Source organism: Rhea americana, unplaced genomic scaffold (assembly GCF_003343005.1).
Source record: "Rhea americana isolate MKP2758 unplaced genomic scaffold, rheAme1 scaffold_245, whole genome shotgun sequence".
Lineage (NCBI taxonomy): Eukaryota > Metazoa > Chordata > Aves > Rheiformes > Rheidae > Rhea > Rhea americana.
This window is the reverse complement of record NW_028186363.1, coordinates 778,109-805,943: the sequence shown is the minus strand read 5'-3', so window position 1 is coordinate 805,943 and position 27,835 is coordinate 778,109. Positions and strand designations below refer to the sequence as shown.

Sequence of the window (27,835 nt, the reverse complement as noted above, 5' to 3'; positions counted from 1 at the left end):
GAGTGGGGAAGAGGCACTAGAACCAATACTTGTCAAATACAGAAAACTTCAGCTTTGTGACAGTCAAAAAAAAAAAAGTGACACTGCAAGGATGAATGTTACCATCACAAGAGCTTTCGCAAAGCACAGGAGSACATAATGAACAGAGAAGCTGATGAGAAATTGTTTGAAATCTATGAAAATTATATATGAAGTAGATATGACATTTCTATGGGTAACATTTTAATCCTGCTGACTAAAAATAAGTATACATACTATGTATACATGTTTATTAATTGTAGCTAGTTGAGTTAGTGAGATTAGGAGACATGAAAGATGCTTTTTTAATGACTTCTACAGCTGTTTGCTCAACAACAGAGGGATGCTGGTACCAGGGACTTCCGAATTAAATTCTATCCAATTTTAGGCAGATGAGGTAACAGAATTTGAATGGTCAAATCCTGTCAGTCACAGATCTCCAGTCCAGCTCCCTTCTTTCAGAAAACCCTAAATTTGCCTTGTTTTTACAAGGCAATGAATTCACGAATTCCAGAAACGTCCGCTCTCTCATTCTGGTCCTGTATCTCCTCTCTCTACTTTCCTTTAGTTGCTTCCTCCTCGGTGACACAGATTCTCTGAAGATCCAGGGGAATGTCTTCACTCCACTTACAGCACAGAACTATCCACACCTCTTCAAATTCTGCAGAATTTGAACTTATTGTTTCCTATGAAGTAAAAATTGAGATACTGGATACTGAGGCCAGACTATTACTTGCGATTTGCTTACTGTGAAATTATATTAGAAAGCCCACAGAAAGCAAACAAGAAAAAGAGTTAATTTGTTAAATAAGAAGTTCCAATTTCCTTCCACCCTCACAAAAGCAGAGGAAAGTCTAAAGAAACCATGAAAGACAAGTTTTTAATTTTCTCAGGCAATTCAGCAAACAGGCTACAAACTTGTGCTTGTCCTAAGACAGGTACCACTGAAACTAAGACAACTTGATACCTCTTACAAATATCATCAGACAACATCCATACAGTCTAAATGGAACTAAATCTTTTTTCTTATTTTTTTTTTTTAAAAAATAAAGTTACAGATTCAGCTCTACCTTTTCTTCTCCTTTGAACAGCAATGATTACTATAGTTTATGGTAAATAATCTAAGTAAAGTTTTTCAATTAACATTTGTAACTGAACAAGTCAAGAATTCTCTCCTCTCTCAGGGCTATTTTCATCCATCCTTACATACTCAACACAGTCCCAGAGCTTCATCCAAGTACAATTAGGTCATCCTCAAAGCTATTAGTCCTCCAGCCACTAGATTAAGGACAACAGGACTCTCAAGTCCCTGTTAACTGGAGATGTGAATGCATTAATCAAGTCACTTGGTACTAAGTTCTTGATCAGGAAGCTGAGATGAAAGCAACTAATACACAAAAATAATACCATAGTAAGATTTCTTATGAACAATTCTAGTTACAGTACGATGGGCTGTACTGACTACTTATTACTTTCAAACAAGCATCTCTGTACTTTTTTATTACATTGCTCCTTGCATTTAGGAGCAGTGCCCCACAAATGTCCAATAAACTATTTTATTATTCTCTTCCCATGCACTTAAAAACCTGTTCTGCAAAAATAAGAGAAACAAAACAGAGTCTGCTATACTTTCTCTAACACACTGGAGAACTCTGATTTTATATTTATTATGTCCAAATTTGTTTCAGCTTATCCTAGACTACGAACGTTTTGAGGCAGGGACCATCTGTAAACAAACTTACTTCATAAAGCCCTGAGATCATGGTGATACACATTATATAGAGTTAAGCTGAGGAGCTGCTGTATAGTCTTAATCTTCTGGCCTACGCTTTTGGAAGAAAAAGGTATCAGAGGAACTGGTATCTGAGTTTACTCACCTCAAGCAACAGTTGGTATTAGGTAGACAACCACAGAATTGAAGTAGCCATACACCAAATTCAAATCTTGCCACTTAACACAAATTTATAAAAAGTCTAGGTCATTCACAGGATGCATTTACTATTCAACCTGCACAAAAAAGGAAAACAATCTCAAACCAAACTAAGCAAATCCACACATATAAAAATAATCTTACCTTAAGTTTCTGTCTGAGCTTTGAGATGGCTTATGAAAGTTGTGTACAAAAAACTGTTAAAAACTATGCTAAACTAAAACCACAGTATCATTTGTTAATAGTTACATCTAAAGCTTGTATCAACACTTAAAATAAAAAGGCTTTTCAAGAAGTTTAACCTGCTCATGTGAAAATGATCCTTGAATAAAATGCATATTGCAAGAAAATTGCTAATGCTAATTTGTTCTGTTTTAGCTTAAGAACAAGAAATAGACAAGCATCCAAAAGGATGTCTCCAACACACACAGGCACCATCATTAACATGCACACTAACAAAGCAAAAAGACTACAAGCCAAACTGCCACAGCATTTAACAGATAGGGGTTTTCAGAGGGGGTCTAATTTTGGTGCCAAAAATCTGAACCAGCTTTAAGAGGGATGGCTTGTGAATTTACAGATCTATTTTAAGGATCTATGTTCTGTGGCTGAAGGGAAGCCATCGCTAAGCAGGGCCACGCTTTGCAGTTTGAAACAGTCTTTTTACAGTTTTAACAACAACCTATCTTTGGAAGAGATTAAAAAAATGAGATAGACAAGTGAAAAATAAGTGCAAAGACTTCTATGACAATAATCCATCAAAGCAGAGGAAACAAAAATCAAGCAAGATTATACAAAATGTTTTAATGGTATGCCCTTCATATTCCCAGTACTTCTGCAGGAACAGCATAACTGATACAGCCAGTAGATAACTGGACGTTCTGTGTCTGATAACCTCCGTAATAATTAGTATCCTTGCCAGCAGTCTSAAGCGTAGAAATAAGTGGTTCAGAAGTCCTAAGGTCAGAGACCAGAGGAGTGTTAATAAAGCATCAAAAAAAGTCTAACTTATCCTGGTATAACTGCATTCTCCACTCTACTGCTAAGAAACACTTTCTGTCTGAAAATTTCTACAAAAAGCAATGTGTAATGAATGCATGGTTCATGCGTGAACATAACACAGCAAAACAGCATACTGACAGGTCTCTCAGTTGAAAAGGAAGATTAAGCACAGTTATTTGCTGCTTGACTAGAAAAAGTTTAAAACCTTGTAATCAACTACATATACATGAAAAGAAAAAAAAGCAGAACCCCTCAACTGTACATGTATTAGCCCTGCTAACATATAACATGTCAGAATAAGAATGCATTCACACTCCATAAATAGTTGTTAGTCATGAGAACTCCCGCAATAATCACTAAATCTCTCAAAGTCTACCCAGCAACTGAAAAAGGGATCCACAAGTTAGATTTTCCTTGTTTTGGCAACAACAAAGATGTAAACAAAAAGTTACAACACTGAGATCATGAGACGATTTGCTGTTATGATTATATCTTGCTGCTTCCTCTTTGGACTTTTTAAAACTATTAGAAGTTAAGGCTGGGGTGGAACTTCAGAAGAAGGAAGTTCTGAAAAGGATGCTGGGGATAGTTCAGTGAAACCGCACGACAGCTATATATCAATATCATATCACCGATATAATTTAGATATCAAGGAAGTGAGTGTAACATACACTAGGAAAGCTCAAAACAGAGTCCAAGGAATAAAAGCAAAGTCCTAAAGCTCCAGCCAATCTGACACACAAAAACAGTGGTAGGAATGTTTGGGCAGATTCTTTGTGCAGCTCTGACATTTAAGTTGCACAGTTTTAGTAGGCAGAGATTACAATCCATTCTTGGAATTAAGTATAATTATTTATCATTCCCATTATATCCCATTTGATTATACTATGCTTTGTGTAAGATATAAAACTGAAAAAAAAAATCTTACAAAGTCAATGGAATGGGATATGCATCAAGTCCTTCTGTGAACACTGGTGCTCTTGCATTGATGTACCTAACAGGTCTAAAAGGAGGTGAACACTGACTGCATATTTGAAGAAATATGAACTAAAAATCAAAGACTCTTGCTTYCAGAGGCAGAAGAAGAAATTATATATTCCTTAAATACAAGTAAACATGTCTAGATGGTAGGAAAAAAAATCCTCAATTTCATTGTACTTATGTTTTTATCATGGACTTTTGCTCCCATTTTAGAGACGGACCTTCTCTATTCATACTCAAGGACCTCAAGCACAGGTCAAATATTGAAACAGCAAGAATTACAAATAATTTTATTATAAATATTAGCTGATATTGAGTACTTTTATCTACAAAGAGACTGTCTGAATAACCCCAAGAAATCAGGAAAAGTCATTAATTACTTTACTAAAGAAAAGCAATCAGTATTTTATTTAGCAACCTGAAAAGCAAAATCAAAACAGCAATCCCACATTACAAGTAAACTCTAGTATGCAAAGAATCTCTGATTTTTGAGCATAGGTTTCCAGTGTTTTGCAACTTAACCTTAAAATACTGGCTATATTGTAAAAGTCGATCTGGCAAAATTCTCTGATGTTATTCACAATCCAATATTAGCAGTGCATTCAAATATGAGAGTTTCACATCAGATATATAATGTGTCGTCTTGAATTTGGTTGCTCAAACATCAAAATTCGTTGTGTTTCAAGGAAAGAAAGACTATTCCACAGCCATACAACAATTCCCTAGATAGAATTCATTTGGCTGTAATTTTTATCCATTCTTCCCAGTGTTACTAAGCATTTTAAATTATTATTAGTTAGACCTAGCAACTAAAAAAAAAAAAAAAAAAAAAAAAAAAAAAAAAAAAAAAAAAAAAAAAAAAGGAAAAACGATGGCTTTCTTGTTTTTAAGGATTCTAGAACTGTCACTCTGTAATTGTAACCAAGTTGAGTCTTATTGACTCCAGAATCCACTTGTTTGACTGAGAATTGTGACCAGTACTCAATGCAGTCATCTATTTAAGACATTTTCACAAAAGCCTGAGTAAAAAGTGGTATTGACTATTCCAAATAAAAAGCTGATGTTTAAAGAAAAACAGCTGACACAGTTGTTTCTTTAGGAAGTGTAAAAAAGAAAAATTGCCCAAGAGTTATTTGAGGGGAGGAAAGGGGAGCTAAAAATACCAGAACTCAAGCAACAGAAATGAAGAAATAGATGTTTCAATAGTTGGTGGCACAAAGAGATTGTGTGCAAGTGCGTGCGCAAGCATGCACGCACCCTATCCATCCATGCGAGAGAGAATACTGACAGCGTAAGTTCTTCCATACCAAGTAAATTAAAAAAAGAAAAGAATAAAAGCTAGGAAACAGCATCTCCTTTCCCCAAAAGGGAAACAGACAGACAGACTTGAGAAGACAGTTTTATTGTTGAGCATGCAACTTTTATGCCATTGTTTTTTATAATATGCTAATTCTTTTCTGTGTACAGCAAATGGATTGATCTAGAGTTTGCCTCAAAGAAATATAAAATCTCCTAGATAAATCAAAACCAGTTTCAAAAAAATTAAAACAGTAAAATAGTGAAACTTTTAATGTACAGATGTTTATAGATTAAGTCCTTTCCCTCTACATACAGGGAAAGCAAGATGTTCTATTACTGCCTAGGGCTATGTCAAATTAGTATTGTTTTGAAATACACAGGAGGAAAACTGCTAGGCGTCATGACGGAAGGGAAGAAAATTCGCAGCGGTCAGCTTTATTGATGCTTTTTCCTGTAACCACTTTTTACATCCTGAGTTCAGATAGCCCTTCTGGGGATACTGCAGAGAATACACAGCTACTGACAGCTCTACACTACCTTCACCAAGCAGGCTGAAGTCCACTCTTGTGCCTGCATTAACAGTATTTTTTTTTTTTTTTTTTTTAATCACAAGCACTTTAAGATAACATAATTTGGCACTGCTGCCAACAGCACTCTCCATCCTTCTCATCCCTTCTTGCCATGCACTTTCTCCACCACTTCTGCAGCTTTGTAGTGATCAATACTGGGAAGCTCATCTGAGCCAAAATCCAGAAGAAAAAGCTGCCTTCAGCCCAGGACAATTATCCATCCTTAATCAGTAAATGACTGATTTTGGTCCCAAGACTGTCTTGTAATTGCTCAGTGATTCTGAAGATATAATGTAGTACCTCAATACAAGTTCTGGATGTGGAAAGATGAACACCAGATGTTTAATACAGTTATAATGTATAGCTTTTTTTCTAAGAAATGTGCAACATCTTTGACCCTTTATTTATTTAATAAAACCCAGTTTACATGCTAAGACTGACTTTCCCTTATGTAATGACTGAATACACACAGGGAAAGCACTGCTCATCCCAGAAAAAGAGAAATAATTCTGATAACAGAGAAAATGGATATTTTGAACATTGCAAAAAGTTTATTCCCCAATGTGGAGAAAGTAGAGATGCAGAAAAATCATCATTTGCAAGAAATGTAACTGAAGACTACATCACAATATGATAACCAATTATGAACAAACCTAATCTGCACACAGCTTTTAATTTTGGTAACCATTAATTCCCTTAAAACATAGTATTTTCAAGGTAAGAGATAAGAGAAATATGCACCATCTTGCTGAAGATTTAAACACTGATGCAGTTTATCTAGTCAAATTTTTCAATCATAAAACAAAAATTTTACAGTAAAGTAGCACTAAAGATTATAGCCCAACTGTACACATTTAGAAGTCTGAATGCAAACTGCAATAATGTATAGCAAGGATTAAGAATAGATCTGGGTTAAGTTTGGTTCCTTTTACTTAAGAGAAATTGCAGCAACCCATACTTTGAAGCAAGTTTAATATATACCAAACAAATGTGTTTTGCCTGAAGTGATTCATCAGCTGATCTTCACCGATGCATTTTACAGCCACTGTTATTAAAGGAAATATCAGCAAAAAAAAAAAAGTTCTGAAATAGAAAAGTTGCCTTTAAGAATAACCTAGAAAGAGTAATTTGACAACTGAACTTCTTATGCTGGAAAACACTTACTCATTTGAAGTAATAACAAGAATCAATTCAGTGGCTATACCATTAATTAATGGCTTGTAATGGAGAATTCTTTAAATTTTGATCAAGACTAGTCAATTCATTGATACCACACATTTTCCAAACTGGAAAAGTACTGGCATTGTGCACCACTATTGTTTGTTAGTGCTTTTTTAGTTTGGGTTCCTGCATTTTTATGTCAGAGGAAATTAAAAAAAATCACTTCTTTTAAAGAAGAAAAAAATTAAATATAAACTAAGTTTTATAGATACTCTTTAATAAGGATCATGATTTATAGAAGGTTCTTCAACATTTGCTGAGAATGCAAAGAAATATATACTCTAGTTCTGTGAACTCCTAATCAACAAGGCAAGTTTTTTTTCCATAGAAGTTGTCTAAACAGCCACATACCTAGAGCTCTACCAGTAAGTGAGCCTTTGTATGTCTCCAGCAAAAGTACCTGATTTTGCAGGATAATGGAAAGGCAACTAAACCTACTCACCTAAATCTAGCCTGAATACCAGCCCTTTTTTTCTAGCCTATCCTCAGGGCACAATTCTGCTAATTCTTTTGTTTTAGCTTGAACGATCATGCAACTGTGAAGAGAGTTGCTTGTGCAACCAAAAATAATGGAAAACCTGACATCCTCGAAAGATCTTTTTGCTAAATCAGAGCTCCAGATCACATGCATTCACTTGTCTCTTAGATCTAAAGAGAAAGGCAGTGGAGGTGAATGCAAACAAAGGTAACCAATACCCAAAAGGTACCCTTTCAGTGGCAAAACCCTTAAAATTGCCCCTAGAAATACAAGTTTACACAGTTATTTAACAATTTACTTAAAATATTCCCACTTTTTGGCATTTAAACAAAAATCCAGCTTTAATCTGGGGAAAGATTTTGAAAGTTATTCTGTAGTGCATACATGAATTTCAATTCTAAATCATTTCCTTTTTTTGCTGCTCTAATATTAATTGCAGGTATATTAAATTCCTGTTTAAATCAGCTTGAGACTGCTGGCCAAGAAAGTGGCACTGTCCCCAACCCATYTGTTCCTCCTATACAGTACTAGGAAGTTGGACGTTACCCTTTTGCTTTGAAAAGCAAAGCTTTAGCCCAATAACCAAGAAAAACCTCTTGCATTTAAACATGTTTTAATCAATATAGATGTGAGTATTACACACACACACTTCCACCACCAGGTATGGATATTAGAGAAGTCTTATTCAGTCAGAATACTTCCAGAAAAGTCTTTTCCAGATATATTCTTTATTATTCTTTATTCTATTCACTATTATTCTTTAGTGCTTATGTTCAGTTATAAAAATAAGAAAAACTCAATGACTTGTGATTAACTTCCTACAAGAAAGGCTGACAGCATTAGTCTTACTTCAGAATATGAAATAAACATTATCATTCTAATTTGAAACTAGTGTTACAAGTCTATTCATGCATTTACTCTCAATCCTTACATTCCAGCCTCATAACCAGCAATTACACAGTTAAAAGCCGATGTCTGTTAGAATAAACTTCTGGTGGGAAGTGCTAAGAATTCAACCCCACAGCCTACCATCCTATCCAGAAATCTGTTCTCACTCCTACTTCCTCCTGTCTGTTCCTTTCTGAAACAACAGGAGGGGGGTTGGGAGTTTGCCTTTCCTCCACGGTTCACAGTTGTGTATGTGAACTGCACTGGACCATATGGCACGCTCCTTCAATCTGTAAGAGGCAAAACACGTTCCCTACCAGCCCGATCCAAAAAGATCCAAACAAGAGGAAACCTTCAGATGCCTGTGTTCACACTTCTGCGTTCACGTCGACCAGTTACTAAATTCTGTCAATATATTAAAGGGGCAACAAGGAACTACACAAAATTTTGCTTCTAGCATTCTTAGGGATAACAGAATGCTTATTTGTGCTCACACAGATATTTACAGAAACATTTACAGTCTGCTCCAGATTCCTTCTCAGCTATATACAAAACTAACCGGTTGCCTACACTCAACTTCAAGTAGTCCAGAGAAACTCAAACACATCCTTCAACACACACAGATTATAACTAAAAGAAAATTACTATATTAAATGAAAAATGGTGCCTTTCTAATGAGCAACACATGCAGAGCATGATCCATCTTTACAGGAGAACAGAACAGAAAAGTTTAAAGCTGAAAAGAATCCACCATAGCTGCACTTAAAACTGATAACAGACTGAGGTAAGTTGACCAAAAACATAGTCAAGATGGATGTTCTTTTCATAAGAAAAAAAAACCCAACAGAAAAACAGCCCTTAGAGACAGAACCTTGAGAGAAATTCCGTTACTCACTCTCTGCAAAGAATGGTTAGGTTTCGCACAAGGGCACAACCTTTGGATTTAGGAAGTCAAGGTTGTGTTTAGCTCTTAGGTAAAACTAGGATTATGTGATCAAATATACTGGAATAGGATCTTGCTCATTTCCTTTGCTTGAAAGTTAAAACAGATTTTTACAGAGAGTTTATTTTCAGTCTTACAGAATAATAATTTAATTTTACAACAATTTAAGCTTAGGCATTGCATTCTTCTGCAAAGTGGTACAAAACCTAGTATGGAAGCATAGGCAGTATGTTTTTACAGAGTTTGAGTGGACACTACTTACACATGTGCAAGAAATCGACTTGGCAGAAACCACCTCTCAGCTGAAACTCCATAATAAGAGTTTAATTCAAATAGATGAGTTAATAAGGCTCCAATTATAAACTATATAAATTATAAATTATATAACAATAAACTAACTTTCTTATTTTAACTTTAGTACTCATTCCTGTGTTCTGAAGCTCTTTACTATCACGTATGTGGTTTACTGAAAACAAGAAGCAGCAACTGTAACACCAGGAGAAGTGAGCACACTGAAAGCAACTGAAGCTGTTCCCCGTTACCTGCCGTAATCCAGCAAGAAAAACACCAGAGGCAGATGACTGCCAGCTATGTAGACAGATACCTAGGAAATGTCTACATATGAGAAATAACCACAAGAAAGCAAAACAAAACCAAACCCACTGAAGTATATTTTGTCATTGCATCATTTTGACTTTACATTTAGTATCGTATGCAATGCGGAGGCAGACATGAGCCATACGTGATAAGACTAAGTACACACGCGGTAAGACTAAGTAGTGCTCTGACCTTAATGTATAGGTGTTAGTACCCCTGTAATTTGCAATCACAACCCATGACTTCAAACTAATTTCAGTGTTATTGCTAAGAATCATTCATGCTGCACGTTAAACATCTATTTCTCTCAAAATCAAGAAATTCAAATCTCTCTCTGTCCACAGCCCATAAAAAGGGCAAACAATTAAAGAAATAAGGAATCAGGTGGCTAAGAGGTTTTAACTAATTCAGCACTTAAGAGGAAGCCTAACCACATCTGTATTTGCCTTACAGAGAAAAGGCCATTCTCTACTGAAACACTGCTTTAGCTATGACTAAAAATTGCCACTTCCAGAACAACGAAGAAAACAGATTTTCTTGCAGCTGATAAACTGGTACAAAAAGGCAGAACCTATTTTCTTAGTTCTATTTTACTTCATAATTGCAAATTATCAAGATTAAATATCCAAAAGCCTCAAATGTTCAAATGTTGGTCTGACAAAGTTGGTGAGGGTGGTAACTCTCCCTCACTTARGACTCACATTTAAGGCAGGTAAGTGTATGTCAAAGATGCCACCAGCCTATCACATTTACAGCATTTACAGGTTGGCTACACAACACACCAGAACACTTGGAAAGAAATAGAAATCCCTATTTAATAGTAATGAGTTAAAATATTTAGTTAAATTAAAAATACGAGTCCTTCAGTGTGATAAGGATTTGGGAAGCCCACCAAACCTCCTCAGAAATAAGGTTCTCTAAGTCATGCCACAAATGTTTAAGGTTCAGTTAGCATCAAGCATCATTATTTCTTAAGGGCTTTTCTCAGACAGATTATATGTCAAATAGATTTAACCCCAGAGATGTAATGTGATCTTATAACAGTTATGACTAAATTACAAGTTTTAAAGTAGACAGCCATCAAAGTAAGGAGAACAGGCAATCACGGATTCAGGTTATGTACCTTCCCCCATAGTCAGCTAATGGCAACTTTAATATGATGTGATAGATCTTTCTCCACCAGGAGAAAATACTGCCTGCATTTCTGCTTCAACAACCCACGCCAGCTGACTAATGGAGTTATATTTTTGTCTCATATGAGGATAGTTACTTGCCCATTCTCTAGCAGTTGCAGAATGAAACATTAACAGCAGCTGTGAGGTRAACAGAAAAGCCAACATCCAAAGCACAGGCCTTGCCCCTCTAACAGCAGGGCTCATTTTCTGTCTCAAGGTGAAGAAAAGACCCAGCTAGAACAAAGCCACTTTTAGGTTTTAAAGTAGCTAAAGGAAGACACATTTGAGGAATAATGAATCTTCACAGAGAAGTAGAGGATTCACAGAAATTAAAAATAGGATTCTTGAGTAGGTAAGAGTTTTTGAAAGCATAAAAGAAGTTGTTCTGATTCTCGTGGATCAGAACACGTTTCCTAAAACAATCCTCACCAAATACTGTTAAATGCAAACACTCTTTACCTTGGTATAGTAATAATCCTAATGATAATATACCAATCCCAACCAAAATGTAAGCAGGCTACAGAATAATCTGCACAAGCTTGCGAATAGAAACATCTTCTTAAGCAAGAATTTGGGCTTCACTCCTACAAACATTTAAATAAATCAGTCTGAGTGGACCTACATATTCCTGTGAGTCTACGGAGTTTATCACACACGAAGTTAACACATATTTATAAGCCTTGCAGAATAACTGCTTTTGGCAGAATATAAAATAAGGTTGCTATAATGTGTGTTGGAATCATGGTCTCCTGTTTAAGAGACAGGAATTCTGGTGAAATCTGTCATTTTACATAAAAGGAATGGCAGTTGCGTAACCCACAGAAATACTTAGACTTCTCTTTGCATTTTCTTTAAGATTTCAGAACAGTGTATGAGCTTTCTTTAAAAGTAGTAACAAAGCTAATGAACAAAACCTGTAAATTTTTCCTATATATGGTTTCTTACTAATGCTATGTGTACCACTGGTAAGACTGAAAGTCTTGGACAATCTACAGCTTCCAAAATGACTAAACAATACACCAACTAGACTTAGGTTCTGGAAAAATAAACTCCGAATACAATGGTTGATAGGGTAATAACTCAAAACAAGAAACAAAGTTTTAATATAATGATCCTAATGAAAAAGCTTAAAAAAAAATCTGTTAGAAGAACCTTCAAATAGTAAGATACTTGAAATAATTTTAGAAATCTAAGGCCAGCAGTTTGCCTAATCCACTTTATAATGTATTTTTATAATGTATTTAAAATAAAACCACACTGTAGATGCATTTCTGTGACAATCTCTTCAGTATTGTCTTACTGTTCCTACTGCCTTTCATCTTAATCTCTAGTAATGGTAAATTTGAGTAAAGAAAAGAAACTTTGGTAACTGTCAATGCCATTCAGAATTAAGAGACTGGTATCCACCACCACCTGCATTCACTACTACTTCTACTAGCCACATTTGGAAGATCTGTCATGGCAAAGATCCTTGGCCCAATAAGGCTAAGGGAATTAAGAGCTAACTATGTCTTCCAGCTCTAAAATCTTGCAAAGTGCTATGTGCAACAAGAACAACAGTGGTGTAATTTACTTCTAAGAAATTGTCTATAGGAAGTTGAACATTAACAGCAGTGAGAAAGAAAGAAGTAATTTAAAAATACTCAGCAACTGCCTCAAACCTATGAGATTTCACATCTACATTTGGCGCTGCCTGGGCCCAAATAAGCAGTCAGAAATTCCTTGTGATCAACTGATTTCTATTATACACATTAAGTATCACATTAAAAAAAATTATGCAGGTAAATGGATCTTTGCATCTCAGGTACTTAAGTATATCCAACGTAAAGTCACATCTTACAAAGTAGTTTAGATCCAACTACAAGCATATAAACATGTACAGTCTTTGAAACACAATTAGGCTGCCTTTCCGGTGGCCAAGGTACAGCCAAAGGACAGTTCCCAAGCATTGGTTAAAAGGACCCAGTTGTACTGGAGGTGACTAATGGAAGGAGACACAGAAGTCCCCTCCCCACTTTATGTGGCACTTGTTCAAGGCCCCAAGCCCAAGAGTACAAGTATTCCCAATCCCCCTTCTCTGGCTAAAATATTATTTTAGCCTTAAAAAAAACAACAACAAAAAAAAAAAAAAACACTGCCATTACGTCAAATTCAATGCATTTTGTATCAGAAGTTAACACTCCTAAGTTCTCCCCTATACTATCACATAGCTACTGGAAATATTTCCATTTTATCATGTCATCTTATTTACATACTGCTTGCATACTTCTTTTTGTGAAATGGTTTATCTCGCAAGAACTACACAATGATTTGTGCACTGCATTAGGTGTGCTGTATGTGCTATGATATTGAGACCAACTTCAAGTTCTAATGCTCAAACACAAACAGCATAGTATATCAATAGATTAAAACTGAATAATCTGCATGGCAATTTCAGCTAACTTCTGAATGCCTGAAAACACAACACTTATACTGAGAACAGATAAGTCACATCAAACCAGATTAACTGTTAATTATTGAAACAAAGRTGAAGTACTACCAGACAACCACAAAGTAAATTTTTCCATCAAAGAATCAAGAAACAAATAATGTATTTCAGCTCACACTTCCTGATGAGAAAACAGGAATGCGCACGTGCAATTCAGCTAAGTATAGCAAGAGGAAAAATGACACTTCAAAAAAGTGTTTTTAATTTAGGAAACTTGACTTAAAAAAATGAAAAAGCAGTGTGACAGCTTTTTAAATTGCTTCAACTTTTACCTATGCCATTATTTGCAACTACACTATAGCAGCTTTATGCTTGCACACAGAAAGGAAAGCAAGATGTCCTTAAAAACATGACAATCAAAAGTAAGTTTAAAATGCTTTTTAAAACACAGATTTTAGAGCAAACATACTTTACATCAGACTACTAAGATCAGGATAAAAACTAAATAGAAAGAAAAGGATTCCAGTCTGGCTTTGTGCAAGGTTGTCAGGCCACAGTTTGAAACATGCATTTTTGACCAATGTTTGCCTGATAAYAACTCCTATGCTTTTATTAAAGAATTAACATCTTAAATGTACTAAAATGTACATAATAAAATGTAACACTAAATCATTATTAACTTGTGGTGTCCTTTGAACATTTTGGGCCGATACTGAAGACCTCCTAACGTGCAATTAATCTCTCAGTTACCAACTTTCTTGAACATTTTCAAAGGGAGATATTCAATTCCATTTCAAGGCAATGCTGACCCCTTTTCTGGTTTAAAGTAGTTTTGAGTCATATCTGACCTGTCACAAAAACCTCATCAAACCACTTCAAATTACAGATCTGCTTTACCATTAAAAAGCAAACAAGCAAGCAGTTAAGTTCAGTAGATTTCACATAAATCTACTCCCACACCCTCTCATTAACTGATCTCAACTATAAATTTGCTTTAGATGTTTTAAGAGGTGGTATTAACTACATAGAGACAAAGTTATTTTTTGTGTCAAAATGACAGCAGTGATGGTATTTAGTGAAACTCGATTTGTCAGTATTGGTGAAATGTAGGATGACATAGGGTATTAAAGGAATTCTTTTTATTTTGATTTTAAATGGCTTGTGTACTTATGCAACTTTAGCTTATTCTGAAATACTTCAGAGGTTGACATAAAGAATTTTAAATAAAAAAAAAAAGAAGAGTTAACTATTGCAGATTATGTAAWTAACCTACCAAGGCCATTCAGGCAAACACCACTACAGAACTTCATACCATTTGTGGAGGGGTACATTTAAACGTTCAGATTTACACCAGCCAAGAAGGGAAAAAAAAATTTTTTTTGCTTGTGTGCACCCTTCTCTGAACAGTTTTATAGAGGACAATCAAATTCCAGACCTTTATAGCCATAGACATTAGCTATGCAACCCCAAATACTAACATGAATACCCAATTCAATTTAATTCCTGTGGACCTCACAACCCTGCTTGACAGCCTTAACCACTAGATTTGGGAACTGCTACTGTAAAACTATGTATGGAAATTAGTAAACTAACTCCAAAATATTTTCCTTTCTGAAGAAAACAGTACATAATGGAAACCAAGACTAATGAACAGAAGTTTCATCATTAGGAAAAAAAAAATCAGAAAAATCACACATAGTAGTAATATATAATCCTATTTACCTCCACTGCCAGATGCAAGAACTATTTGTGATTGTGCTCTCTATGGACGATAAAGGCACACAAGCATGAAGCTGAGCTTTCTGAGATCGACTAAACACCTCAAGGAACAGTTTGACTAGGGGAACTTTTTCTTTTTGACCAGCACTGCTATTGCCAGAGGACATATCACAAAAATCACACAGGAACAATTTTTGGCAAAGTTACTTGCTGAATTATGGTAAGAACCTTTTGTAGAGGAAAGCAAAGTAGCCATTTAGAGAAGATCATTTTCCAGTGTAGATAAAGACAACAAAAGTTGCATCCAGTTGAAAATATGATACACCCAAAGCCTGAACACCCACCATCTTTCAATATAACTATTAAACTATTGTTCTCAGGATTTAAAATATACCACTTTATTACATGGAAAAAGGGGGAATACTTGTTTCACCTGGAGAATAACAAAAAATGCAATAAATCTCCTCTTATCTAAAACCCCTAGATCACAGCTTTTCATGCTCAAATTTGGAAATGACAGTTACGCTTTCTCCACTGTAAAATGCGTAACTGTTGATTAGACAAGGAAAAGAAGTAGAAAGTAGATCCTTTTTATTGTAGGATTATGTTTAATGCAGATACTATGGTTTCTATACTCTGCAGATGACCACACATTAATTTTGGTAGATTCTAAGTATTCTGCACAGTCAAAAACTAAAGCTGTACTGAAGGAATGGGGACACACACACACACTACCACCACCAACAACAAAAAAACCCCAAACCTCATCCTTCTCCCTCCTAATAATCTGATACACATTAATGTGCTGACTAGAACATCTCAGCTGCCTGCTAGTTTCTTTTCCGGCTTTACTGTCCAAGATGCCACATGGGCTTCAGAAGATGAAGGTAACTAACTGTTGAAGTTATCTAAAAGATGGTATTGATTTAAGCAGAAATAAATTACATCATTATTTCAATCACTCTTTAAATTAACAAACAGGAAAGTTAGTTTTCCTTGATATATGCAGTACTTTTATTTCTAATGAAGGCTTAAGTTGCACTGGTTGGTGACCATTAAATACACCATTTTGCCACTGTCTGTAACCCTTATGCAAGTGTTTCAGTAACTCTTACTAGTGAAGATGCATCACCCCCCTGCAGTTCTTTTACATCATTATATAGATCATTATTCACATACTTAGATGCTTAATTTTTCACTTCAGGCTCGAAAATGATGAATAACTTTTCTATCTTAGACCCTGAACCTTGGAAATTGAGTTAAACTGACAAGAAATTACAAATACTTGGTTTAACAGAGACCAGGGTTTCATATTTCCTATCTAGCGACTTCTCCATTTCAGCACTTTGACAATCTGGCAACTAACAAACACTAAATTAAGAAAAGAGGAAGAAAAGCCAAGGCAACGATTTGACAGAGAGTAATTTTTCACCTTTACATATAAATTTAATTAATCATTAGAATAGTTTAGTCCAGCTCTCCTAACATGTTTTTCTCTGCCTTGAAAATAAACTGTGAAGCAGTATCAGAAAGAGCTGGGCAGCGTTACTGCTGTTCTGGAGGACTGACACCTGTAACTTCCTTTGACGTCCAAAAGCCAAAAGGATATCACTCGCAACTACTACTGAAGGTCTTTTCCTGAAACACATGGCAGAGGCCTGGATTACATTATTTGGGGTATGYTGATCAAAGTCTGTTGTTAACGCCCTCAGACTTGAAGAAGCATTAGGACCAAAGATTGCTTAAAGCTTTCTCTTCACCCATTTAGCCTCAATATTTGGGATCACACTCACGCAGTACAGTTATGTCAAAATGAAGAAAAGCCAAACCTGTACCCCAGCAGTTGTCCAGGCCTAAGAAAATAGTTGAAATGCTGACAGATTTAGTCAAATCATTTCTTCATTGCACCAGAACTTTAATTTATACATGCTGATTTTGTTCAGAACCAGATACTTCAAAGAGCTTTGTTCACAAACTTTGGAAGTATGGACAAAGTTGAGTTGAATTTTCTGTGCTGGAGAAATCATTCATTATTGCTTTTAACAGTTGCAGTGTCTTCTACTCTCACAGCTGAGCAGTGGATGAACTGATAGCAAGTGGAAAGCATTTCTTCTATAGGAAAGGAAACATATGTTACTGTCTAGGTTACGATTTGTTGCTCCAGGCTGGCAAAAACCATTTTTTTTTTTGCTAACATGACAATGCTCAAGGGTAGAAGCCTCATATTAAGAGCTGTAAGGGTGCTTAGTACCTCAGTCAAAACTTCTTAAAGAGAAACCAATTAGTGTCTTACTCCTGGACAAGCTTTTCTGGATAAACTCTATGAGAACAGTACATAATGTAGAAAAACATTTCAAAAAGTGCATCTGTGCAAAACCAAAACAGCAACAACAACAAAAAAAAGGCCAAGTAAAAACAAAAATCACTTCCATTCTCGTAGTGTTTGTAGGTTTAGAGGTCTCCCTAAAAGCCAAAACACTTAAACACAGACATTCCACTTTCAGTAGGAAAAAAGAATGTAAGTAACAATGTCTGATGGAAGAAAGCTACAGCTCGTAAGGGTAGAGCAGGTAGAGAAAAACAGACACAGGAGAACAAGTTCAGGCTTTCTACCTTACACCACGGAAACAAATGCAGACACATTCTTGCTTTGCACGATTTGTAGGCAGACATAACAAAGAAATTAAAGGTAGGAATTCTTGCACTGTACCCTAACTTAAGGGGTTCAAAGAAAAGCAAAACTGGTTTTGTATCAATGGCAAACATACCCACAAAATGCTTATACCATCATCTCCTTTATCCTGTATTAAAAATAAGCAATGCCGAACAAACTAAGTATTTGACATATGACGCTTAGAAGGATGTGACAAAGCAACACTATTCCAGCTTTTTTTAATATCCTTTCCACAGAAGGAAAAAAACCCCAGCCCAAAACAACCTGAAAACAGAGAAGCGTCTAATCTCATAACACAATTCCATCAGCCTTCTTATAGTTAACAGGTCTGGGTGAAGGTATGGGTACGGGTTCAATTTTCAGTGCCCCAGGCAAACGCTTAACTGATTCTTGCAAATCCTCCATTACCTAACATGGGGTTGTTAACATGCAGAATTCTTTTCCATCACCATAGTAACAAAGCCTGTACATTTTAAGGTGCATATAGGGGCTCTTCTGAAAGATGTTTCAAGTTGACTGCAACTAAGATAATACAAGATAATTTAAACTAGAACAGTTCAGCAGAAATACAGAAAGCACTGAAGTACTAGGGACCATCACAACATTAAGTTTTAGTAGTGGTTATACACCCATCGAAGAAGTGGCCTGGAGGTTGAAGGAAATATAAAAGGAAGTAAGATTCAGTCAGGGCACTTACAGGTTTTAATGCATAAAGCAAATACATGAGTCTGATTTTAGATATTCTCACCAACTTCTTTAGGAAGTACATACCAGAAAATTGCAAGTCTGTTGAAGAACATGCTTTACCTAGCAGTTGCCAAAAAAAAAAAAACAAACAAAAAAAAGGTAGAAAATATTAGGGTTTTAACTAGAAAAAAATGTAGCGTCTGATTAAGAAATGACAAGCAACTGTGACTTTTATTGGTTTCAAGGACAACTGCACTTATAAGCCTGAATTTTTAACTATGACCCTATTCCTGAAGGATATGTAACAAATGCCAACACATAAAATTGTGGGCTTAACTGCAATCCATATATTAGGTTTATCTACAGCAAACATGCCAATAACTGTCAATAGCTTGACTGATACTCTGGCTAATATGCTAGATGTACATATCTGATAATGTCATCATGACTTCTTGCAACAGAAATCGTTACCACTTAAGAAAGTGAAACAAAGGCAAGTTGAACTCATATACAAAAAAACCTTACTATTCCCTCAAGTAGCTTCCATACCACACTAGAAAGAAAAGCTTCCAAACTGAAAGAAAAAAGGAAAAAAGAAATCCAACTTTCAGATAAGAATTAAAAAATAAGAAACAGCATAACAACATTGGACAGAATTACAGCAACAGTACCAATACTTGAAATCTCAGAGTTGAAGTTTGAAGATTAAAAACTAAGATTGGAAGTAAAAGTTGGCAGAAACAACCCCTACCCCCAAAACATCTAACAAACTTCTGAGAAGATTGTTGCTTTGCTTTTTGGTATCAGTATTAATAGAACTTTGCACGTTCATTAAGACATAGTCTTTAATTATATAGAATGCATGTGTGATCAGAAGATCCATCTCATTTCTGACACAAGGCAAGTGGCAAATGAGGAAAGGAGCTGAATAAAAAGGGCATTTCCTAGCATTAAAGATTTGAGAGCAGAATTCATGTGATCTGATTACATTCCCGGCTCTGCCTCATTATTAAAATTCATACCTCTTGCGCACATGGATTACAACTGCACAAGTGATCTCAGGTCTGAAGCTTGAAGATTGTTGAGTGTTTGATTTTACTGCTTCACATTCTCTTGGCACGCTCCTATCTGCCAGTAGGACCAGTAATTATCATTGCTTATGAAGGTTTCAAAAATCCTGCAAAATTAAATTAAGAGACAGAAAACCTACCTCTTTGCATGACTCTAGCTATACAGGTCACTAACATTTGAACTGCAAATGGAATTGTAACAACATGGATAACTGTCCTCTAAAGAGTGCATAAATACATAGCTACCAGAAGTCTACTCTACTAAGAAACTTCAAAACTATTCTTGGTCCTGAAGAGAGTATAAACAAATGCAGGGATTAACAACAGTAACTAGTGATTAAAACCATACAGCTTTGGCATAGAGCTGCTTACGGAGGTAAGAACAGAATTCCACATTTTAGATGTACAGGACTCAATTTTAAACCTTGAATTTGTCTCATTACCTTCCAAAAGCCCTCCAGAAGTTGTTCCCATTCAAGGCCCAGCATATAGAGAACATTACTCAATCACAGGCTTGTGATTAAGGCACACTGTACTGCAATCCAGAGTAAGCAAGCATGCATGTCAAGCACAGAAAGAGAAACACCTGGGACACAGAGTACTTCCAGCTCTGAGAGGCTGAAGAGTTTCTAGGAAGCTACATAAAAATTCCCACATCAGAGCAGTCTCTGCACTCCCACCTTTCACTATCCTTATTTAATCCTATCCAGAAGTTAGAGAGAGGAATCGCTTCTACCCTCGAGGTTTATACCACTGCAAAACAACAGTTCGGCATTATTTCTGAAAGACAAATCAGAGGCAGGAATCCCTACCGAGAGATGCATCTTACTGACTCTATTTTTACTTAGGCAAGACAGTCAGTTCCAGTAACTATTTTCCAACAAATTACACATTAACTTTCAGTTAAGTAGTTTCTTGTTTTATTAATGAGATTCTTGATTTTTCTTGTCATTGCACTTACTTGTTTCAGTTTTAGGAAAGTCAAATGCCGTGAATATGAGTCAGTTTCATTTTTGCTTTCACAAACTTCAGTAACTGTCACAACTTGTCACTACAAGTCAAACAAAAGAGTAATTGTCCACAGCTGTCAAATCATCTTGGGGAAGACCTATTTATTCAGTACTGTTTTTCTGGAGTTACTAAAAAAAAAAAAAAAGAAAAAAAACTCTTTCCATAGGCTTTAATGGAGCCTGTTTTTACAAATTGACTTTGAAGCAAAGTGTAGGCTTATGTCACTTCTTTAAATGCTCTGAACAGGTGAAAATGGTGAAATGTTTGACTCTCTAAAGCAGAGGTACCGATTAGACACCGATATAAGACTTCATCTTCACCCCCCTCTTTGTGCCCCCCCAATCATAAATGGCAGTAGTCACATTTTTCAAACACAAGAATGAATACAGCTGAAAAAAAGAATCATCTTTACCACCTCATTTTAAAATGTGATTTAGAAGTTATGACATCATATATTTTGGGAATTCTTGTGCAGCATGCACTAGAAACACTTTCTTATAAATACAAGTTTTGTATCAGTCAGTAATGCTGAAAAACTGGTTGAATTTCTATGACATTTTCCCTTCTTCAGTTTACTATCAGAAGACAGTGATTTCTTACAGGAAAAATGCTTGAGCTCTCCTTGGATGTACAGATGCATTTATCATGATTATATTGGGAACAATTTATTGTACTTTGCCCACCTTATTTTGAGCATTGGGAATGTTATTACAGCCTGCAACTACGTGGAGCAAGACTAATTACTGAATTGGAGCTACATTTATAATCAATTTTAGTACTCACTTAAATGTATATTTTCTATTCTTTATCATACATAATGGCCTTCTCCCCAACTCTTTTCTTGTCACATGCAAGAGAGAAATATGGAAAATAACATTCTCTTAACAAATTGATATCATAGATAGTATCAGCATGAATATTATAAAAAAAATAAGTTAGAAGAGATGTAAAAACACAGGCATATAAGATGCTTTGCTTTTTACCAGTAAATGCTGTTCAGAACTGCCGTGGTTTTAAAGACAGATTTCTAGTATATACATTTTTCAAGTAGGATGGATACTATATTTACATATATATTACAACATATGACATGTGGAACAAAATGAACAATGAACAAAAGCCACAGGAAATAGTACCAGACAGATTTTACTAGAYCATAGTTTAAGCATTAGCAAAACAAACTCTTCCCCTCTTAAGAAAATCCATAATTCTGTTCTACTTTTAAGTCTACAAATATTTGTTAATATAGTATACTGGAAGAATAGCCAGTCTCCTTCCTTCCCTAACAAAAAAATATGAAGAATATTTCTGCTGAATACTGCTATGGGTCAGAAGAAACCTAACAAAGTATCTAAGTGCATGAAAAACCTTGCTAATGTTTCTTTTTAAATAAATAAATAAATAAATAGTTTTCACTTGGAGAACTGATACCACACTAGTCACCAATAATGAAATAAATACTCACAACTAAAAGTGCTTTCAGGAAAAGGAATGCATATTTTCAAGGAAAGTAAAAAAGTAGTACACTTTATATTTTAAAAAACCACAACAAATGTATTTATTTTTTGTTTATAATTTCAGTAGTTCCATAATTGTGCGTCACATTGTACTAGTTAAAATTTATTCGCTTAAGTGTTGCTACACACTGGAATTTAGAGGAAGAAAAAAGACAACTATAGTTTGTTTTTAACATATGCATGAAGAAACCAGGCTAGACAAATCTTTGAACATCAACAGCATGGCAGCTCCTAACAATCTCTCAGCTTCCTTTTTGGAAGCTGCAACGTGTTCCATTCAGCAAAGAACAGTAAGAGGACGAGGAAAGTGCACATATAAACATCAGGACAACACAGTTTAAGATGATGCACACTAAAGACTGCATCTTTCTGAATCAGTGGAGTAAAACACAAAAAGAAAAAAAAATTCCTTTGTCTCTTGTTCACCTTGCATCATTGAAAAGTCTTTCTCATTCTAGTGTTTATCATATACTATCAAATCATCAGTACTTCCAGTGAGCTAACCAGTACGTATGATCCTTCCAAGCATGCACAGAAGTGCTTAAAGAACACACACAAAAAAGTACCAGCATTTATCCAAAAAACAAGGAAAGCCCCTAGCTTTAATTCTGTGATTTCTGATTCTGTCAGAAGTAATTCTTTCTGAGAAATGTCTGCTTTGGAAGCATACATTGACATCCTCACTACCATTTTAACAGTTCAAGCGCATTACACTTTAAACAAACAGATGCTGAAAGCCCTCCTCCATTTTCAAATATTATCCTCCATATATGGCTCCAGTATGTTGAAATACCCAGACAGCATTTTCCTGCAGTATCACAGTAATTAGGAAATGTTGCTAAGGTGAAAGTTTTTTTTTTCCTTTGCTTGTTTTTATGTTTTTAATTCTTGACTTCCAGATTGCATAAGGTGATGCTGAATTTAACATGTTATCACCTTCAAAATATTAYTGAGATACACAAAGTCAAAGAAACACCAAGAAGCAGTGCACAGAACTGGAAAAGACTCCCCAGGACTCTAAAACTAGCAGCCCCTCAAGAAGAAAAAGCATCAGAAATGCATTTTTTTTTAATTTAAATTCCTTAAAGGATAAAGGATTTTGACATCTATATACGTTCTAAATAGCAGAAATAAAATCTGAAGTCTGCTGAAATGTGTTAACAATTTCCCAAAACTTAAAAAAAAAAGTTAGCTTTATTTTCTGGGTTTTTATGCTCCTCTTTCAATATTTTGGTTATTAATACAAGGAATCCTGAAACACAATTGAAGTACAAACTACTGTATGTTCATGAATACTCAGGAAAGACACATGCACATATTGACTAAGTATTTTATTTAAAAAGTTTAATTCAGCTTTACTATTTCCAATCATCAAAACCTGACAATACTTGTAAGTTCATAACCTAAAAGTTGTTAGGCATATTAACATACYGTGAACGCTTCTTTAATCTCTTAAAATTAATTACCTAGAAAAATTAGTATATTACATATACCTATGTAGCAAAAAAAAAAGCAACTCAAAATATTATTGGTGAGCACAAGCATTCAAAAAAAAAAATCACCTGCAACATCAAGAATAAGTAAATGCACCAATAAAGTATTGCTCTTAATTTTCAATAACAGGAGCAACTCAGACTCCATCTTAATCCTGTGGTCATTCATCCCTATCATAAAAGGATCACATAACATAACATTTATTCTATTTTACCTAATGCTGAAATTAGACGTGTTTCTAGACAACAAAATCTGCCACCAAGTCAGGAATTTTTTTTTATTTAAATTTTTGTTTATTTATTTTTACAGTGCTTGCTGACCTGCACGTTTTGACATTGTTACGTTAAGTTCCATGAACACTAAACTGACATATGTGCTGATAAACCCTACTAATTCCTCTGTTTAAAAACTAATAATATTTGTGAACACCACTTGGTCTTGTTCTGTATCAGCCACATTAAACTGACAAAAATAGAATATTTCTAACTGATGAAACTATACAATGAAATCCTTACAACAGCTATCAAACCATCAACAAAAAATCCATCCATGGCAATAAGCATTTTATAAGGCTGCCTTTCATACGTTCATTACTAAAAGAAACCTAGTCAGAACCTTAATGCAGCTTTTTAATTGATCTTTACCACTACATATTACACTTAAACAGATGATGAAAATTCAACATTATTAATCAAGGTCACATTTGAAACAGCACAAATCTTTATGTCTTACTCTATACAGGGAAATTTCTCAATTACCAGAATATTCCGGGTTGCTACAATGACACAAAATGTCTTGCAAAGTACCCGTATTCACCCTTACATGATGAGAGATTTGTTAATGAATTCAAGGCCATTTATAATATCAGGTACTGATCAAGTTACACACACTGAACTTTAAATATAGCTTATTTTACAGATCTGCCTAATTTTCCCAACAGTTTCTTCAGATTTTTAATCATATTTTCCCATCACTTATACTTATATCCCCCTGTGCTATGTGCAAAATCTACCAAACAAGAACAACGAATCTATCGTTGCCAAAAATGCTTTCAAAACAGCAAAGGAAACCGAGAAGATAAACATTTTTTTAATTTTGGGGTTGAATTGCTTTGATATTCTAACAATCAGAGAAAAAGAAAACAGAAAACTACAGATGGAAAAAAATAACGACGTCAACAGTGCTTTGTGAGGTTGTTTTATATAGAACTAAATGTATATAATCACCTCCCACTGAATATTGTGGTGTAAGCTTGCCTTTGTCAGTTTAAGTAAAGGTTAAAAATCTTTCAGGCATTCTCTTTGCTTACATTAATGACAAAACTTCCATTCCAAAAAGCACAGAATTAAAGATCACCTTAATATAATTTCTTAAGATAATGAAATACTGTATTTGCGAGCAATGAACATCACTGTTTTAACACTAGCAACTGCAAAACAGAGCAAGCAATTATATTGTCTGCTTTAGTGATCCTTTATTACTAGGCTTAAGTCAATACTTTAAACAATAATTTCAAAATATTTAAAACATAAATTAATGCATTGAGCTTTAAATATTTTGTCAGATTTAAAAAAAAACACTCTTCTATATTAAAGACTTCTTCAGCCATGGCACAGGTTAAACAAATGGTAATACCTAATCTGCCATAAAATTCTTGAAGAAAACAGACAAAAAATGATTTCACTGCTCATTTCTATCCACTTAGTCTTATGAATTACCTGTATTTTATAAGAAGCGACATTTTCAGAAGCATTCTTAGGTACGACTGACTTGATATCCATGAAATCTGTTTTCCATATTATGATTTACTTCTGTGCCATGCTTGTACCATGTAACTACTGATTAGCATTGCTCAATAAATACCATAAAGCGATTAGTACACCATCTTGAAGTCATGTTCATACTAACTACTTTGTTTTTCATTTTATTTTTGAGTCACTATATCTGAAAGAAAAAAAATACTCTAACATATTTTGAATAAAACTTATAGTCTAATGTTTAAGCATGTATCAGGAAAAGGTATTTCTAAACTAATGCTCCTTTATATTAAAAAGAAACACAAACCATAAAAATAACTTCCCCCTAATTTTACAGCAACTTCTCCATGCACAYACTTATAAACTGCATATCTACTGCATGCTAAGATAAACCTCCTGGTCTGTCTGTCTCTCCCTTCTTATGCAGGTCTAATCTGCAAGTCTGCTCAATGCAGACACTGTACTGCACTGTGAATGGACAGCCAGGTATTTTATGAATGGAGCAGATCACGTGCTCCCAGCACCTCCCCGAGCTGATATTTCCCACATAACTGTGTCAACAAGCAGTGAGCAGCATATTTTAATACAGCAGGTCCTCAAAAATCCTCACCCGCAAACTGCTTGCTGCGGTCCATTCTCTAACAGACGAGAAACAAGCTTTACACACTTTGCAGGGTAGGTTTTGTTGCTGGTCAGCGGTGATGACAGTAATTTTTTTTTTTTGGTTTTTATGAATGGAGATTGTGGTATGCAAATGAGAACGATTCACAAAAAGGAAATATGGCGGCGGCTTCAGCTTCCAGCTCTACTGACACTGCAGCAATTCACCTTCGCGAGCAGCCCTCGGCGCACGCAGCCCCACAGACCGGGCTCAGCATTTCCAGGGCTCTTTTATTCCAGAAGGATTTACCAGTACGTGTGTTCAATGATCAAAACTTCATCGTTAARAAGCTTATATTAAGGTGTGAATGTTTTATTTAGAGGAATGCATTAAAATGAAACATCTGTTTTTCTTTTCGAAAAAAAATGGTCTTCTTCTCGGGACCAGCTCTTATTCCATCAATCTGCCCTGTATCAAACTGCTGTTTATTAAAGAATAAGAGACAAAGGACACAGTGGTCCTTTACCATTACCAAGAGCTGTCTCGGCATTATGATCCGTCACGTCATTCATAAAATAAGTTACAGCAAACACCTACATCGCAAATCGTTATGCTTATGCTCAGAGACTGTAGTAATCAACCTTAACCACCTCTATGCACTTAAACTTTCCGATAATAAAGTTTTAAAATACTTCGTATTTCCGTTTCTCAATGCCATAAAGAAGTCCGATGTTTTTCTGAAAAATATTTATCTCCTCCCACTCGAAATTTATTTTTAAGACAGACTAAATGCACACAGATACACCCGCACACATACACGTTCTCCTCTGGATTTCCTCCAAACCAGCCACATTAAAAACTAAAGGATTCTTGAACTGTCCCTTTTCTCTTAAAAGAAAAAAAATAGGAAAAAGAAAAAGAAGTCCCAAGAGCTCATTAAAAAAGAGAAAGAAAAGAAAAAAAAAGAGGCTTTAGGGTAGGTTTAAGCTGTATTTACACTGACTGACTCATCCAATTAAAATTCAGGAGCAGTTTCCTGCAGGATGAAGCTCCCACACACTAGTTTCCATGTGAAATATCCACAAGTMAAGGGTATTACCAGAGGCGGTACGCGCCGATATACCTCTCTGGCCACCCGAAACCCACCCTCCCTCCCTCYCCCCGTGCAAGGCACCACCACTACCTGCACCCTTCTCGACAGGGCTTTAACCTAAGCGCGCTGCTCCGCGCCGCCGGCTCCCGGCGCCCCTCGCACACGCTCCCGCACAAAGAGCGGCGCTCCTCGGCTTCCACGCAGCGCAGGGCGAAGGCGCTGCGCACACGCGCGCGCGAGCCCCGCGCACGCACACGCGTGGGCCCCGTGCACGCACGCCCTCCCCCCCGCTCCCCCGTCCAACACGCACACGCGTGTGCCCCGTACACACACACTCACACGCGCGCGCCGCGGACCGCCCGCACAGCCCACGCGCGACCGCGGCCAGCAGCGCTGCTTACTCGTTGTGAGAAGTCGCCGTCTCTTCGCTCATTTTTTCCTCACCGCGATCCGACAGGCAGCTGGAGCAGCACCGACGCAGCCAGGGCGCAGCCAGAACTCACCAGAAACTTCACCATCGTCGGGCCCCCGCAGCCGCCTGCCCACACCGGCATAGGAGCGGCGTCCTGGCGCGGGGGGCGGGGGGGCGAGCGGGCGGGTTTAGCCGAGGGACGCCAAACGCGGTTGTCCAGCGCCGCGGCGCGCGTCCCGGCCCGCGGGGAGGGCGGCGGGGCCGGGGCCGG

The 27,835-nt window shown here is 36.1% G+C and overlaps 1 protein-coding gene across 2 annotated transcripts in view; it reads right to left on the bottom strand.

Annotated features, from left to right (window-relative positions):
• SPRED1 (sprouty related EVH1 domain containing 1) overlaps window positions 1–27,799 on the bottom strand; it is a 59,003-nt gene extending 31,204 nt beyond the window's left edge. The window contains exon 1 of one of the 2 annotated variants that reach the window (XM_085306675.1): window positions 27,554–27,799. In XM_085306675.1, the coding sequence (XP_085162801.1) occupies window positions 27,554–27,585 (32 nt within the window). In that variant the 5' untranslated portion in view covers window positions 27,586–27,799. Of the gene's footprint in view, window positions 1–20,640; window positions 20,727–27,553 lie in introns of those variants that run through there. The other variant, XM_085306676.1, reaches the window with a different exon arrangement.
• Between the last annotated feature and the right edge of the window lie 36 nt (window positions 27,800–27,835).